Here is a 17294-nt window from a genome sequence, read left to right on the forward strand (position 1 = left end):
GGGTCATACTGTGTAGCCCCTGCTGGCCTGAAATTTCATGTACAGACCAGGCTGACCTTGAACTCAGAGACCTACCTACCTCTGCCTCCCGAGTGCTGGGATTAAAGGCCTGTTTCGGGCTGTGCCTAGCTTTTTACATGTACTTTGGGGAATCTATCTCATGACCACATGCTTGCACTTAAAGTCTATACTGACCGAGCCCTATCCTCAGATCAAAACACTCTCTTAATAACTCATTCAGTCCATCAGTGTTAACTATATCCACATTGTTGGGAGGCAGGCCATATAACATGTGATGGAATTCATGGTCCAAAATTCATTGTTAAATTTTGACATCTGTTAGTACTAGTTTATTCTACCATAACAATCCAAAATCATATATTTAGTCTTAAAACGTTATTTCTAGAAATGAGCCCACTAACGTTTTTATTAGACCTCTCCGGTGTTAACAAAGGGTTAGAGTGAGAGCGTGGGTTGCAGTCCCTTCTAATTCATGAAAGACAGTTTAAAGCCATGATTCTGAGAAGTTAATCCTCAGACGCAACCCGGCTCTATCATCTGCATCGCCAGTCAGTTGCTGATACCAGGGACCAGGTCCAGCTGCCCCCAGGCAGCTCCACCCACCCACCCCTACGACAATGACAGATCTTTGAAGTCTGGGGGAGAGGAGGGAAAGGTGAACAACTGAGTGCCCAGAGAGGGGAGCTGGTGGAAATAGCCCCGAATATGTAAAAAGTCTCCTTGCTGAGTGCAGAAACTTTCAGTTGGTTGATTAAAATACTAGTTTTTATTTATTTGTGCACCTCAGCTTCAACTATGTAAAAGGGTTGGAAGGAAAGGGAAAGAAAAAAAGTCAGTGGGGAAAATGGGCAAAAAATATGATTAGACGCGGCACGGGAGGAAAGTCAAAAGGACGAGCAACAAATGACAGCTGACCGGACCCAAACTGTTCAAAGTAGGAGTCAGGGAACTGCACATCCCTGATAGAAGTGTGCGCCGGCTGCTCTGCAAAGTTGTTTTTAATCTGCCCCCCCCCCGCCGTGTGTGAGTGTGTATGTGTGTGTGTGTCTGTCTGTCTGTCTGTCCCCCTCCAACACACAAATGCATTGGTTTTTAAAGACAGGATTTCACTCTGTAGGTCAGGCTGACCTTGAGCATGAGGCAATCCTCTTGCCTCTGCCTCCTGTTGCTGGAACTATACACATACCTGACCATATCATGCAATTTTAAAAGTAGATTTCATTTAAACTTTTTAAAAAATATTTATTTATTTATTTATTATGTATACAATATTCTGTCTGGGTGTGTGTCTGCAGGCCAGAAGAGGGCACCAGACCTCATTACAGATGGTTGTGAGCCACCATGTGGTTGCCGGGAATCGAACTCAGGACCTTCAGAAGAGCAGGCAATGCTCTTAACCACTGAGCCATCTCTCCAGCCCCTCATTTAAACTTTTTAATGAGAAAACTGATCTATACCATTTGGAAGATGGAGGCAGGAGGATCTGGCTACAAAGCAGCTTTGAGGCAAACCTGGGCTAAAATCCTTTCTCAAAAAAAAAAAAATCAAATAAATAAATAAAAGAAAAAATAACCTGTAGGGAAACAAATGGTTATTTGAGCCATATGTACTGGTATATATCTGTAATCCCAGCATTAAGGAGGCTGAGACAAGAGGATTGCATGTTTGGAACCGGTTTGAGCCAAAAATAAAAAAGTGTTAAATTAAACTGTATGACGTTCCTGATACTTGATCAGTTTTAACATACAAAAGGGCAATTTCATGTGACTCAGCCTAAAATTACCTCACTGTCCACATATACACACAAAAATATACATCAGGGAAAATGCATATGGACACACATGCACACAAACATATCGGAACTATGTATATGACCACATGTTCATACTTACATAAAAATATACATATTAAGGGGAAATAAATACTAGTTGTTAATATGTACAAATCAAACAAAATAATTATAGCATTCTCTGAAAACAAGCCATGACCTCACGATGCTGTTTGAACCAGGAACTAAAACTGAATGATGTTTCAGCTCCCTTTTTCATGTTAGTAAATGTATTCAAAAGAGAACAATTTCACTCCTATAAGAGGGAAGGATTTCCTACCATAAAATAATGAGAGCGTCGTAGCCAAGATATTCAGCTTTTTATCAAAACACTGCCAGTAAACCCAATCAGTTGGCATATCTATCTACAATAATCTTTTCTCAGTGAGGAGACTGGAATTGCTTCTCAGTTTTAGGAGGGATTCCGCAGGTAGAAGCTGGTTTCACAGATGTTCTGGTGGCATTGTGCACGCCCCCGCTGCAAGGTGCAAGGCATTGTGCACGCCCCCACTGCAAGGTGCAAGGCATTGTGCTGCCTGCTCACCTCCCTGATTCTTAACTGCATATTGTTGGACATAATACAGGAAAGAATATTTAAATGTCTATATGAAGAATTTCTATCGTGTTAAAAATGATTTAAAAATTTTTAATGTTAAAAAGTATACTTAAGGGGCTGGAGAGATGGCTCAGCACTGACTACACTTCCTAGAGGACCCAGGTTCAATTCCCAACACCCACATGGCAACTAACAACTGTCTTTAACTCCAGGATCTGACACAAAATAATAAAGTTAAAATAGTCCCACTTTTTTATTTTTTGGTTTTTTGAGACAGGGTTTCTCTGTGTAGCTTTGGAGCCTGTCCTGTAGACCAGGCTGGCCTCGAACTCACAGAGATCTGCCTACCTCTGCCTCCCGAGTGCTGGGATTAAAGGCATGCACCACCACTGCCCAGACAATAGTCCCACTTTTAAAGTAAGTGATCTGTTTGAAAATTTGTAATTCTGGGACTAATGAGCTGTCCCAGAGGTTAGGTGGACAAACATGCAGGCAAAATACTCACACACAAAAAGCTTTTTAAAATAAAACCTAAAGTTTGTATAGTCCCTTTTTGGCAAGGCCATGGCCCTAGGTTTGGTCTAGCTACTACTACTAGAAGGAAAAGAATGTTGTGACCAGAAGTTCGTCTTCTGCCAGGTGTGGGAGCAAGGCCTATAATCCCAGCGGTGACCCAGAGAGTTTAAGGACAGCCTGGGCTACATGGTAAGATGGTCTCAAAGAAAGAAAGCAAAAAGAAAAGGAAGAAGGATGGAAGCATCTGACGGTGTCACACACACAACAGTGACCTAAGAATAATAACCCTATACTCACTGTCTTCCTTTCCTTGGCTTGTTTCCTCCGCTTCCCACGGTGTTTCCTGAGCTTCACAAATAAGCGGCTTCCTTGTCTCGGGGTCTGCTTCTGAGATAACCCAGAACGTGTGAACAATGAGCTGGGAGTCACCCTCTCCTGTGAAGTGAGCTGTAGTGTCCCACCAGCCCGCACTGTCCTGCCCCCAAACAATAGTGTCCTTAAAATCTCATATTTAATGGACCTGAGAGAGATAGCACACCCTGGAAAGACAATTCACCACGCTATCCATGGAACAATTTGTATTTTGCTGGACACAGGACATATTTCAGTTAACAGGTGAAAGGAGAAGTTCATAACGGTTAAAATCATCCTTCAGAGTCACAGTTACACTGGTTCTGAGCTTCTGCTTCCAGCAAATTCGCTCGGTCTAGTTTTACTTATTTTTGAGACAAGATCTTGCCGTTGAGTCTACACTGACTCACACTCACAGCAACCCTCCTGCCTCAGACTCTGAAGTGCTGGGATTTCAGGCATGCCTAGTTTCCGCTCAGCTTATAGACCATCCTTCCACCCTTGAAGACTGCACAGTTTTGCTGGGAGCCCTGTCTCTTCCAAGGAATGGAGCTCACCAGCCCATGAGGGTGAGCAGGGTCATCTCCCTCTTCATCTCTTTCAGACAGCGGTTTATTCATAGACATAAATCTACAGGACGAGTTGAATGGGAAAGGAGAAAAGTAACATTTTGGGGACTGGCAAACAGAGAGATGGGTGCTAAAGAGACTCTAGTCCTGAAAAGGTTGGCGCCCTAAGCCAGCATGGAAAAGAGCCGGAAGGACCCCGATAGAAGTGGATTGCCTGGCTTGCACCGAGAATGGTAGTGAAAGTGATGCTAAGAGCGGAATTCTCGGGAGGGGAGACACTGTTGAAGCAGCTGGGTCCAAGCATCCCTGTGCCCTGCAGTCCTCCTGGCATCTTTCCCGGAGTCTGGAGACACCATCTCAGAGGGGACTCAGAACTAATGGGCACCAGGCACAGAGGAGGACCAGTTCTGTGCTGAACATGGAGGATAGGGCGGGGTAAAGATAAATGAAAGCATACACATAGAACTTAAGCTTCCAAGCCTTCTTTCCAGAACGTCCCATTTGGTCTAAACTCCATAGGTATATCTGAAAAACCCTCTCTGGTGACTCAGACTGCCTGAGGGAAAAGATCTGAAGATACCATCTAGACGCCACTCAATAACTTGAGTATCTGTCAGGGAGGCTAAAGGTCCTGTTGGGAGAGGCTTTCCTGGGGCAAAGCTTTCATTACCCGGCTCCATACTGTCTCACCAGATAACTGGACAAGGGAATTACATACACCCAGGAATCGGCAACAGCTTACGGCTAGAATCCACCTGGTACAGTTAATTCCCTTTGGCTCCGGCCAGGAGTGAGGTGCACCTGCGCACCAGCAGGACTTTAATCCCCTCTCAGGACGGCAGCCTCGCCTTATTGAGTATGCCCGGAAGCTGCCCACCAGTTCGGGTCCAGCAGCAGGAGGCAAGGCTTCATGTCTATCTCTGTCTCGCTACTGAGATTATAGGTCTTCGCTACCATGCCTGGTGGAAGATGAACTTTTGGGAACATCGTTCTTGCCCTACTAGTGGTAGTGGCTAGATCAAACCCAGGGCTGTGGCCTTGCTAAGCACTTAGTGGGATTCAAGATTTTAGTAAACAAAATGTCTTTGGGTTCCTGCCAGTGGCAGGTGACAGAAGGAATGATATATTTAGTAATTCATCCCGTGTTTTTCTTTGATAACTTTTTCCATATATATAAAACAATGTCTGTCATCTCAGCTTCCAGGGCAAGCCAAAAATATATTGAGCCTTGTCTATTAAAATATGCCCTTTTGGAGGGGGGAAAGGGAAGGGATAAATGCTGTAATTATAATATATATTTTTAAAACTTCCCAGCTGGAGAATTAAATTGCTAGACTTCCAGAGGACCCAGATTCGATTCCCAGCACCCATCTTTTTTTTTCACCCATCTTATTTATATCTTTTTTTAATATTTATTTATTTAATATTCTGTCTGTGTGTATGTCTGCAGGCCAGAAGAGGGCACCAGACCTCATTACAGATGGTTGTGAGCCACCATGTGGTTGCTGGGAATTGAACTCAGGACCTTTGGAAGAGCAGGCAATGCTCTTTACCACTGAGCCATTTCTCCAGTCTCTTATTTATATCTTTAACTACTACTTTTAACTCCAGTCCCAAGGGATCCAATGTCCTCTTCTGGTCTCCATGGTACCACATATAATGCACAGACACACATGCAGACAACACACCCATACAATAAACAAAATTTCATTTAAAAAATAAGCCCAGTTACTTGATCTAGTACATCAAACCACAAATCTGCAGTGGGTGTGTCCGTGTGAACCAATATCACCAGACTGTATGGACATGTTGCTCCTGAGTGAACACCTCAGCATTTTATAAAACTCCCTCACCATTTCCCCACTATTGCAGAACATGTCTCCTTCATGGACTTCACTTCCAGTTTCTTTTTTTCCCTTTACAAACATTTTGTTTGTTTCGTGTGGCTCGCATGTGTGTGTGTGTTGGCATCCACAGGCCCGTGGCACACATGTGGAGGTCAGAGGACAGCTCACAGGAGTAGATCCTGTCCTTCTACCGCGTGGGTCCTCAGGCTTGTGCAAGGGCCTTAGCTCACTGAACCATCTCCCCAGCCCAACTTCCAGTTTCTCAAACAGTTTTAAAAAAACTGAAATTCAGGGCTGGAAAATTGACTTAGTGGTTAGGAGCATTTGCTAGTCTTACAGAGAACCTAGGTTCGGTTCCTAGCACTCACATGGAGGTCACCACCTCCTCACACACCAGGCATGCATTCGGTAAAAAAAAAAAAAAACACTCATGCACACAAAATAGTAAAAATAAATCTAATTTTTGGGGATTTTTGAGACAGGGTTTCTCTGTATAGCCATGGCTAACCTGGAACTCATTCTGTAGACCAGACTGGCCTCGAACTCAGAGATTCCATCTGCCTCTGTCTCCAAAATGGTATTAAACATGTGCACCATCATGCCCAGCTAAATTTTTTTTTAAAAAAATTGAAATTCCTACCAAAAATTAGCTGAGTCCTTCAAAAAACAAACAAACAAACAAAAACCAATGAACTAGAGGGAAAAGTTAGAGCCACAATTCCAAACTAAAAACAAAAAACAAAGTAGGTATCATAACAAAATCCAGTTCATAGACTTGGGGTTGGGCCCTGGTTTAAAGGAGAAGCAACCCTGTGCTGTGCTGGCACACCCTTGATTCACACGCAGCACTCAGGAGGCTGAAGCAGGAGGACTTCAAGGCCAGCCTGGGCTTCATAGCAAGACCTGGTCTCAAAACAAATAGATTTTTTTTGGAATAACTTGCAGCAGCTGAGAACAGGCTGACCCCAGGTGGTATGAGATTGCCTTGAATTTGCACGGGGCATCATTTTTAGGAGGCACATATCTAGGGGTGCAACACACTTTAGATGACACGGTGGAAAATGTGCTCAGCATTAAGCTTGTGAGCTCCCTTCACGTAGTTACATGTAACCATGCTCCAGTAAGATCATTTCCGTTTTCCCTAGTGATTACTGCATGGACGTACCACGATTTAGTTATTCGTTTTTCTGTCGATGGACATTTAGATTGCCTATAGTTTGGGGGAGATTATGAATAATAATAATATATATGAATAATAATAATAATGCTTCTAATGTTCAAAACAGGTGTTCTATTTATATTCCCCTGGGGACAGACTTGCTGCCTATTAGTAGTAACCTAAAGCATTCGTCTAAGAACTGGATCGCTTACATCCCCACCTCTTCTGTTATGCATGCCTGTATGCACAGACACATATGTATTTGAAACAGGGTCTCACTATGCAGTCTTGGCTTGTGTGGAACTAGGTAGAAGGACTAGCTTTGGATTCACAGACATTACCCTGCCTCTTCTTCCCTAGGGTTGGGGTTAAAGACTTGTGCCCTAGTAGGAGATACTTTGCTGTGGCTTGTTTCTACTTTCCCAATTTCTAGTAACACTGGACATTTCTTCATATGGATAGGCTAGTAATTTGATTATCTCCTTAAAATGCCCATGCAGAGGTAGGTGTGTGTGTGTGTGTGCGCGCGCGCGCGTGCCTTTCTCTTCTTTTCTGGCACTGGGAATGGAACCAAGGGTCTCAAGTATAGAACATAAGTTCTCTGTCACTAAGTTCTATCCCCTTCTCTCCGGTCTTGAACTCACTCTGCAGCTAAAACAGGCCATGACCATGTAATCCTCCTGCCTCAGTCTCTGGAGTAGCTGAACAAAAGGCCTATGCCACCAGACCTGCTTATATTTTTCCTGTTTAGAATGATTTCTTCACATATTCAGTGCCTTTATCACATGCTGGGAGCATCTTTTCCTGTGTTGTGGCAAGCCATTCATACATACATATTTAATCTCATATATATAATCATATATATGTATATATAAATACGTAAAGTTCTTCATTGTTTGTTTATTGAGAGAAACTGCTCCTTAGAAGCCTGGAGGAGGGAGCATGGCATGCTCTAGCTAAGCCACCAGCAAGGTTGAGAAACTTGGAAACCAGCAGCCTATTATTGAGGTCCAGCTACTTTTTTTCTGTCTGTCTGTTTTTCGAGACAGGGATTATGGAGCTATGGAGCCAGTCCTGAAACTTGTTCTATAGACCAGGCTGGCCTTGAACTCACAGAGATCCACCTGCCTCTGCCTCCTGAGTGTTGGGATTAAAGGCATGCAACACCATTGTCCAGCACAAAAAAATATTCTGACCTCATTTGTTCCTGAGAGACACAGACAATTGTTATTTGCTTTTTCTTTATTGGTTTGGAACCCATACTTTATTGCTTCAAGCAACACTTGACATTCACTATGTACATTTAACTTAACACAACCTGTTTCTCTACTTTCAAATGTATTTCAATTTCGTCTTCAGCCCACATTGGCAGGTTTCCGGCCATATCGCCCCTATGAGGATGCTGGTGCATGCTGCCAGATGCCAACCTAGTCCACTAGTCCCTTCCCATCCTTATCTGTGCTGAGCTTCCCTGCGGACCTGACATCTGTGATCTCTCCACTGGCCCCTAGGGTTCCCTGTGTATTGTGTTTCCCAGGATGCTCTGATTCTACATCTTCATCCCCACCTCATCTCTCTCCTTCTTGGGTGCTTCCTCCTCAACGCCTACTCAGAATGAATTGCTTCCCGAAGGTTCCTTTCCTAACCCACACTTCCCATTTTACTAGGACACTCTTTCTGATCCCATCTACTCCTTCCATGGGGCTAACTCTCAAATTACTATCTCCAGTCCAACCTCTTCTTTGAACCTCAGACTCGAACCCAATTTCCAGCTGTCCGACCGAACCTGGAGACATGACAGGCAGCCCGAATACAGCATGCCTGTAATCAGTAATTATCTGCTTCTTCCATCACTTCTCTGCATGCCCTAGAAAGTCAGGGTTTTTTTTCCACTTAGTTCTACCTCCTGCTATATTTCCCTGGTTGCTTTTCCCAGTTGGCATTCCATGGAAACTGGATATTTAGAAGACATGGACACTGCAGCGAAGTCAGGCTGCTAAATGTTAGAAGGCCAGGACAAACTTGTTTCCACAGGACCTTCTCGAGCCACTCCCGGCTGTTAGATTCTAGATACACGTGAGGTGAAGTGAGCATGTGATCTTTCCCAAGATTATTTTAGGATTCCTACCTGTAGAAATACCGCATAGCATCTCAGGTGCCTCCTCGGGCACGAAACTGCTGCCCTGAACCAGTCCATCCTTCCCTAGCCCCATGCCAGGGCCCTGACATGGTTTTGTCGTCGTCCTGGTCCCATGGCTCTCCTCTTGCTTCCTTAGACACGTTACTCACAGTGGTACAGGAGTGAGCTATTTGGAACTCAATGAGAGAATGACATCTACTCACGGGGTATGGGGAGCTCTCCTGTAACCTGGCCAACTCCACCTGTCTCATCTCGCGCCAGACCCACATACACCGTAGGAATCTCCATCTGCTCTCCTCTCTGCAAATGGTCTTTGTTCACGTGATGCTGTCTGGAATATTCCTCCCCTTCCCTCTACCCACTGGTTAGCTGCTACCTCTCTAAAATTCAGCTCGGATGCTACTATTTTCCAACCCCACTCATAATCTATCATCAGCAATTATAAATGTGCTGTGCAAAGCTTAAGATCAGGGACAATGTCAATTTTTTCTTCTTATCTTTGTGTGTGTGTGTTCTTTTTTTCAAGACAGGGTTTCTCTGTGAAACAGCCCTGGCTGTCCTGTAACTCACTCTGTAGACCAGACTGGTCTTGAACTCACTGAGATCCGCCAACCTCTGCCTCACTGGGATTAAAGGTGTGCGCCACCACTGCCTGGCTAATTTCTTTTCTTCTTAAATCCTAAAACCTAGTGGCCACGAGTCTCAGCTCTCTTCTCTTGAGGCCAAGATGAATCCACCCATACCAACACCTCCCAACTCATTTCCAGTGCAGGTACCTGCGTTACTCTTCCAGATCTCCACCACATTGATGGCTTATTCAGGTCTGTTTGAATATAACCTCCTCTGATACACTCCATCCAAATCCCCATGCCCACTCTCTTCCCTTAACTCTCTGAAGAGTTGTCCACTTTTCCTCCTGAGTTACCCCTTACAACTGGACTTTTCCTCCTGAGTTACCCCTTACAACTGGAGTAGTTACTTACTGAGCTGTCGCTAGTACTTCAGACAGTGTCTGGCATAATGTTTGTCTGCACGCTCACTATGTGCTGGGTGAACTAATGTCTTACATGTCTGGCACATAATTCTTCCTGACATTTGAATGCCTGCTAACTGCCCTATATTGTGTTAACTGCACCACAGGAACTATTTGTCTTGAGGCTACAATTAGCTCCGTTTTATACTGAGACCTTTAGGGATAGTAGTTTGCTGAAATTCCGGTTAGAAAGGATATGGGTGCTGGTGGTCTCACCGTGAGTGGCTACCTTGCTTGCCTCCCACTCACACGGGTAACATGCAACCATGCGCTCAAATGCAAGGACGGTGAGGTGGGAGAGAGAGAGGGGAGTCAAAGAGAGGCGGGAATGCGTGCAGCAGACCGCTGTCCTTTACATCCATCCTCCCCACTCCAGCCAAGCAGAGTACCACCCCATTTCAGGATGGAGAAGTCAAGTTCCCCCTAGTTTTCACTGCTTAACCAGGCAGCCAAAAGGAGCTACTGCTTCTTGCTAGGGAGGAGTTTAAACTACCTATTTACTCATCCGGGTTCAGGGAAAGAACAAAGTGTTCACAGATCAGAGTCTTGGAGTCTACTCTGGGCTCTGCCAAGGAATGGTTGACGCCTAGTAACCACACTCCCTCTTTGGGTCTCAGCTTTTCTACCTATGGGGGAAACACTCCAGATTCTAACATCCCACAGTCTTTACAGTGCAGAGCCCCAGACCAGTCCTTCTGCCCACTGCTCTGGGTATCACTGGAGAAAGGTCTCCTTTCTGTCTTCTGGACTGGCCTGGCCGTTGGCATGCCAAGAACAGAATTCTTTAAAATTCAAGTGAAGGTGGCAGATGCTCTTGGAAAGCAAACACCCTGTGTGTGCCGTACTGTCTTCCAAGAGTGACAGAGAGACAGGCGAGCGAGACGGTCCTTCCCTGCAATATTTATTAAGGAATTTACACATACACAGGAGAAAGGCAACCAGGCGCTGTGGTTCCCACACGAGATCTTTGAAGCAAAGTTTTCTTGTTTGAGTTTTCAAGTGGGGTGAACAATGGCCGAGAGAAAGCTGTCCGGGCTCTCTGCCTCTTACACCTGGGAAAGGTGGGCAAACAGCACTCAGACACGAGGGCATCAGAGATGGTGGATGGGGAAGGGAAAGGAGGAGGGACCTATCAATGAGATGGCAAGTTTTAAACTGTAGAATAATCTGGCAACAGTTTTAGGCTGTTGAGAAATTAATTCCTCTCTGTTGTAAACCTAGAACTATAAAAACACCCAGAGAAGATGGGGAGGTGGCAGGTGGGACCCACACATCCACAGGCACACCAGCAGCGCACACGCTAAGCTCGGCATTTCCTTAGAGGGGCTGGTCTTTCAGCCACAGGGCCAGATCCTGCTCAGTGTAGGCAGAAGGCGGGCAAGGGATGTGTGGGACCTTCATGAAGTCTTTGGTGCTAGTAAAAGCTGACTGAAGCAGCGAGTCCTGAGGCTCCAGATCCTGAAAGGACTCAGAGTCAATGGAGTGATGTTTTTGCTCATCCTCATAGGAAGGGGCTTGCCTCACTCCAGAGCCAGGACCCGAGGAGTACGTGACTGCAGAACTTCCTTCATTCCTACAAAGCTGGGAACAATGCCTCCCTCTCCCAGCAAAACTCCCGACACTTAGAACCAGCTTAAAACAAATAAAGGACCACTCCACGCTCCCTCTGCTACTTGGAGGCCAGAGAGAAGGCTCAACCTCAAGGCAAGGTACTGAGAAGTTCTTGTACCCTCTTCTGCCAATAATTTCCAAGGTGCTGGTGCCGGGAGAGGGTGGGGGTGGGGAGGAAATCAGGACAGTTGGGACATGATCAACACAAAGCAACAGAGAGGTCTGTGAGTTGAGGAAGGGGCTGAGTTGGGCAGGATGCCAAACCCTAGATGACTTATGAGCAATTTCTAAACCAAACATAGAGAGGTAGGAAAAAGAGGAGAGAGCTGGGAAAGAGAAAAGGGAAAGCAAGGGTTGAAGAGAGTGGCAGCCATACAGGCTGCTTTGTTTTTATTTCCATATCTGAGGACTGAGAGTCTGATTGGCTGCCTGGCCATTTCCACCGCCCATTGACTGTCCATAACTCATCATGCCGTTGGCTCCGTAGAAGTTCATCCCAGCCATCTGTTGGGTCATCTGAAAAGAACAGAAATTTTCAGATCAGGCCGAGGGCACTTAGCCAGTTAGTATACAGAGCAGGGGAGGAGAAGAAGAAGGCCTGAGTCTAGTTAGCACAAAACCTTCCAGTGAGCTTCTCTTCTTCTTTTCCAGGCCTGCTCCTCACCTCCTCCCTACTGGGGCCTGTTGTCAGCTGGTCACAGCCTGCTCTTAAGAGTCTAAAACCAGGCCCTGCGGCAGTGGTCCGCCTCATGCCCAGCAGAGGGCACTAGTGCCAATATCAGCTCCTGTATGCTTGCTTGGACAAGTGGGGTGATGGGGCCTCCTACTGGATGGACAAAGGAAGAAAAGAGAGAGACAACCTAAGTGTCATCCATGACAACCAGAGAAGGTCAGTGGAATGTAGCTGGATGGGACAGGGTCTCACTGTGTAGCCCTGACTGGCCTGGAACTCACTAAGCAGACCAGGCTGGCCTCAGACCTGCAGCGATTATCCGGCCTCTGCCCCAGCCTACAAGTACTAGGATTATGGCCATGTGCTACTGTGCTGGGCCAGGAGGGACTTCTTTGTAATTAGACTGAAAGACTGAAATTTGCTGTATAAACTTGTTCTTCCATCAACTTTTTCAAAAGACTTCAGTTTTCCTTAAAATTGAACATTAAGGGAAAACTGGAAGAACAATGCAACAAAGCCCATATTTCACCTTCAAATTTACTAGCCATTACAATTTTAGCCTGATGTATTTCTGTGTACATGTATTCGAAACCTTCAAGATAAATTTGGGGTGCAGGTATTGTACCACTGCACCCCCTGGAGGTCAGGAGGCATCTCAGGAGGATGAACCACACCTCGGCACACCCGAGAAATGTGATGCTGCTACCATCGTCCATACCGCCTCACTGTCTAAAGCCTGATGTCAGCCGGGCGTCCATTTCTGTTCAGTGTGTGACTGACAGACTTGTGTGGGGAGTGACATACAGAGGCAGCCTCAGCCCAGAGAATTTTCCTGTTCTTGGGTGCACTCCCTCTTTTTGTTTTTTTCATTTTTTAAAAATGTATTTAGCTTTTTATTTCATGTGCATTGATGTGAAGGTATCAGATCCCCTGGAACTGGAGTTACAGACAGTTGTAAGCTGCCTTGTGGGTGCTGGGAATTGAACCTGGGTCCTCTGGAACAGAAGCCAGTGCTCTTATGTTGAGTCATCCGTCCAGCCCCCTGGTGCAGGCCTTTAATCAGAGCACTGAGGAGGCAGAGGCAGGTGGATCTGAGTTCAAGGCCAGCCTGTTCCAGGACAGTCAGGGTTACACAGAGAAACCCTGTCTCAAATTATAAACAAAAATATCTCACTTTTATATATTATAATTATCACATTATATATAATAATTTCCAGAACTATTCATTTATTTGTTTTGCTTGCTTTTTGATACAAGGTCTTCCTATGTAGTCCTGGCTGCCCTGGAACTCACTATGTAGACCAGAATGTCCTCACACTCAGAGACTCACCTTCCTCTGTCTCCCAAGTGCTGGGATTAAAGGTGTGTGCCACCACACACAGCTAATTTTATATATATAGTTTTAAATATGTCAACCCTGTCCTATGATCTTATTTTTATTCTTTAGTTGTTTACAAACACACATATGCTACCCTTTCTTTGCCTGCTTTCTATACTACTTTCTCTGATTCTTTTTAAAATAGATCTATTTATTTTTATGTATATGAGTGTTTTGTCTGTGTCTGAATGTGTACCACATGTGTGCCTGGTACCTGTAGAGGCCAGAGGAGGGGATCAGTTCCCCTAACCTGGAGTTACAGACAGTTGGGAGCTGCCAAGTAGGTCCTGTGAAGAGAGCCAGTGCTCTTAGCTGCTGAGCCGTCTCTCCAGTCCAGTCGGTTCTTTTTGCTCCCTTGTTTTGTTTTCGTTTGTGTGTGTGCGTGTGTGTGTGTATACGTGTGTCTGTGGGAAAAGTGCACATGGATACTGCTCCTTTATATCACACTTCCTCTCATTTGTTTCATGCCTTTTGCTATTAATATGTTTTAAGCTAAATCCATTCACTTGTTTTTCAGCCTTTACATCTGAGATTATTTCCCCTGAGCACAGTGCACTCCATTTTACAATTCCCACTTCTCACAGTTCTCCTGGCTCAGTCTCCGGAGTTCTGGGATTTTGGTACAGGCTGCCACGCCTAGCTTCAGGGATTTTATTTAGGTTAGTGAACTGTGTAACAGTTTTTTCTGCTTCATGATTTTGTGGGAGGAGTGGGTTCTTTACCTAAAATTCTTTGACTTTTAAAGATCAGTTCTTTGGACGGCTAACAGCCTGCGCTGATCACACTCAGCCCTTACCCCAATCCATGGCTTGGGGTGGGATCATGAGCTCTGAATGTTCTCTGCTTTCTCCACATAGGTTTGTAAGAATGCCAGCTACCACGTTAGCACGTTCTGCTGGCTTAGCAGCGTCTCATTCTTCTGAGGCAGAAACAATGCAGACAGGCATGAAGGTCTGGGGACATTACTAGACGGGAGCTTGAGGGCGCCCTCTCCTGTCAGTGGAATGACCCCACAGACGAATGGATGCTGTGGCCTCTATTCTATTCCTCACTTGGTTTTTTCTCATCACCTCTAGATTCCCAGAGACTTTCCTCTTCCTACGTCACACTCACCTCCCCACACACAACCTAGCCGCCTGTGTTTCTGCTCTGTCTGTGAGGCCCAGGAAACCAGAGCTCCACTCTGTCAGGGCTTAGGCCTGTTCTCATATGCCTCCCCCAGGATGGGTCCGTTCCCCTCCAGCCTCTGCTCCCTCTCCTCTTTTTGCATAGTCTCCGCTCTGGCTCAGTGGGACTCGGGTGTGCCTATGCCTAAAGTCACGTCACGAGTCAGGTACTAGCACTTTTGCTTGTGGCCCTTGTCTTGTTTGTTTGGTTTTTAGAAGGTGTGGAGGGACTCAGACTTAGTCTACGGGTCTCCGTCTATAGGAACTCAGGAATCCTCAAAAAGTCCGACTTCAGTCAGGCCTTCTAGGGAAATAAAACAAGGTATGTCTCTGGCACTAGCTCGTCCATATGGAAAGGATTTGGGGGGAAAGAAGTGGCACCAGGTGGGACACCAGGGAAGGATCTGAAGCTCATCCCAGGCCCAGGGAGGCTGCTTACCTGAGTCAGGTTCCACTGCAGCTGCTGAGCTGGCTGAACGCCATACACAGTCTGGGGCATAGCTGCCATGCTTGCCATGTAGCCGGCCTGGTGAGAGGTCATCATCCCGTTCGGCACACCCATCATGGAAGCCTGCATGCCCCCCATATAGCCTGCAGGCATAGCCATGGGGGCAACCATTCCAGAGGCTCCTGGCTGAGCTACCATGCCTACTGGTGGGGGCATCATGCTCCCCATGATACTGTTAGGTGGTGTGACCCCAGGGAAACTGGGGTAAGCTGTGGGATATGCCATCTGAGCAGGAGCCATGAACATTGCTGCCAAGAAAATACACATAAGGGTCTGTTAAAGAGGAAAAGACACAAAGTTAGCCCAATACTCACCAGCTATTCCTTTCCTGGAGGAGGTTCTCCCATTACTCAACTTGGAATCCTGTTCTCCACAGCAAATCAGCAGAATAAATTCCTTACAGGTCTCTGTGGTTACCACTGGGCCTTGTTCTGACCTAGTCACTCCTTTTCTGGGGCAGACTCTGACCTTCAGTCAGACTCCACAGAAGTGTGACACTAGACCTCACAGAAGGTGAGCGAGGCCTCGCTCTGATGACAATATAACTATCTGCTGATACTTTGTGGCTTCCCCAGCAATGCCATTTCAAGTTTGTTTTATACATTATATTTCTGACCTCACAGTTACTATTCCTTGTAACAACAAAATAATTCTTTTTATAAATTAGCATACAGTGGAGCAGGTTTCTTTGTGGCATTTTTCATACACACTTACTTTTGGTCCATCACCCCAATAAACACCCCTCTCCCTCATCTCCCTGGACCCCATCCCTGCTGCACCCTCTCTCTTCATTACTTCTCCTTCCTCCTTTCTTTCTTTTTTTTTTTTTTTTTTTTTTTTTTTTTGATTTTTCGAGACAGGGTTTCTCTGTAGCTTTTGGTTCCTTTCTGGAACTAGCTCTTGTAGACCAGGCTGGCCTCGAACTCACAGAGATCCGCCTGCCTCTGCCTCCCGAGTGCTGGGATTAAAGGAGTGCGCCGCCGCCACCACCACCCGGCTTCATTATTTTTTTTTAAAGAAAGATTTATGCAGTGTTCTGCTGGCATGTATGCCTACACTAGATCTCATTACAGATGGTTGTGAGTGAGTTACCATGTGGTTGCTGGGAACTTAGAAGAGCAGCCAGTGCTCTTACCCTCTGAGCCGTCTCTCTGGCCCCTCCTTCCATTTTCATATCACATGTGTCAATACAGCCTTCCCTCTCATGGACCCTTTCTAGCTTCCTGGACTCTGGCCACAATTACTTTCTCATATGTAGATTCTAGTACATAATTTTTGCACATGTTTATTTATGTGAGAGAAAAATTAAACATGTGGTATGTGTAATTCTAAGCCTGTGTTATCTCAGTTAACATAATATTTTCCAGTTCCATCTATTGTTTACAAATTTCATTTTTCTTTATGGCTGAATTCTAACACAGCATCTAATTCTTGCGTTTGTTCTCAGTCTTTCTTTGGAGCACTTCAGTGATTTCACAGTCTTTACCTTGTGCAGGCATCTGAGGCGTCTGGGATCCATACAGTGAGAGGATGGAGTCCTTGGAGAGCTGCTTCTTGCCTGTTTCTTCTGATTTGCTCCCTGGCTCAGGAAACAGGTTCAGGTTTTCAGGGACAGAACCAGCACTCCCTGCAGTTGGCATGGAACCTACAGCCTAGGGCACAGAGGACAATGAAAATTCATTAGCATGGAACCTACAGTCTAGGGCACAGAGGACAATGAGAAAACCATTAGCATGGAACCTACAGCCTGGGGCAGGGAGGACAATGAGAAAACCATTAGCATGGAACCTACAGCCTGGGCACAGAAGACAATGAGAAAACCATTAGCATAGAACCTACAGCCTAGGGCACAGAGGACAATGAGAAAACCATTAGCATGGAACCTACAGCCTAGGGCACAGAGGACAATGAGAAAATTCATTAGCATGGAACCTACAG

At 45.6% G+C, this 17294-nt stretch overlaps 1 protein-coding gene across 1 annotated transcript in view; it reads right to left on the minus strand.

The window, feature by feature from the left end:
• Positions 1-10904: 10904 nt before the first annotated feature.
• The window catches only part of Smap2 (small ArfGAP2), a 48304-nt gene continuing 41914 nt past the window's right edge, over positions 10905-17294 (minus strand). The window contains exons 8-10 of the mRNA XM_075947137.1: positions 16843-17008; positions 15288-15604; positions 10905-12147 (exon numbers count right to left, since the gene is read on the minus strand). Coding sequence (XP_075803252.1) covers positions 12022-12147; positions 15288-15604; positions 16843-17008 — 609 coding nt within the window. The 3' untranslated portion in view covers positions 10905-12021. The remainder of the gene's footprint in view (positions 12148-15287; positions 15605-16842; positions 17009-17294) is intronic.

The sequence above is a fragment of the Microtus pennsylvanicus genome, chromosome 13 (assembly GCF_037038515.1).
Source record: "Microtus pennsylvanicus isolate mMicPen1 chromosome 13, mMicPen1.hap1, whole genome shotgun sequence".
NCBI lineage: Eukaryota > Metazoa > Chordata > Mammalia > Rodentia > Cricetidae > Microtus > Microtus pennsylvanicus.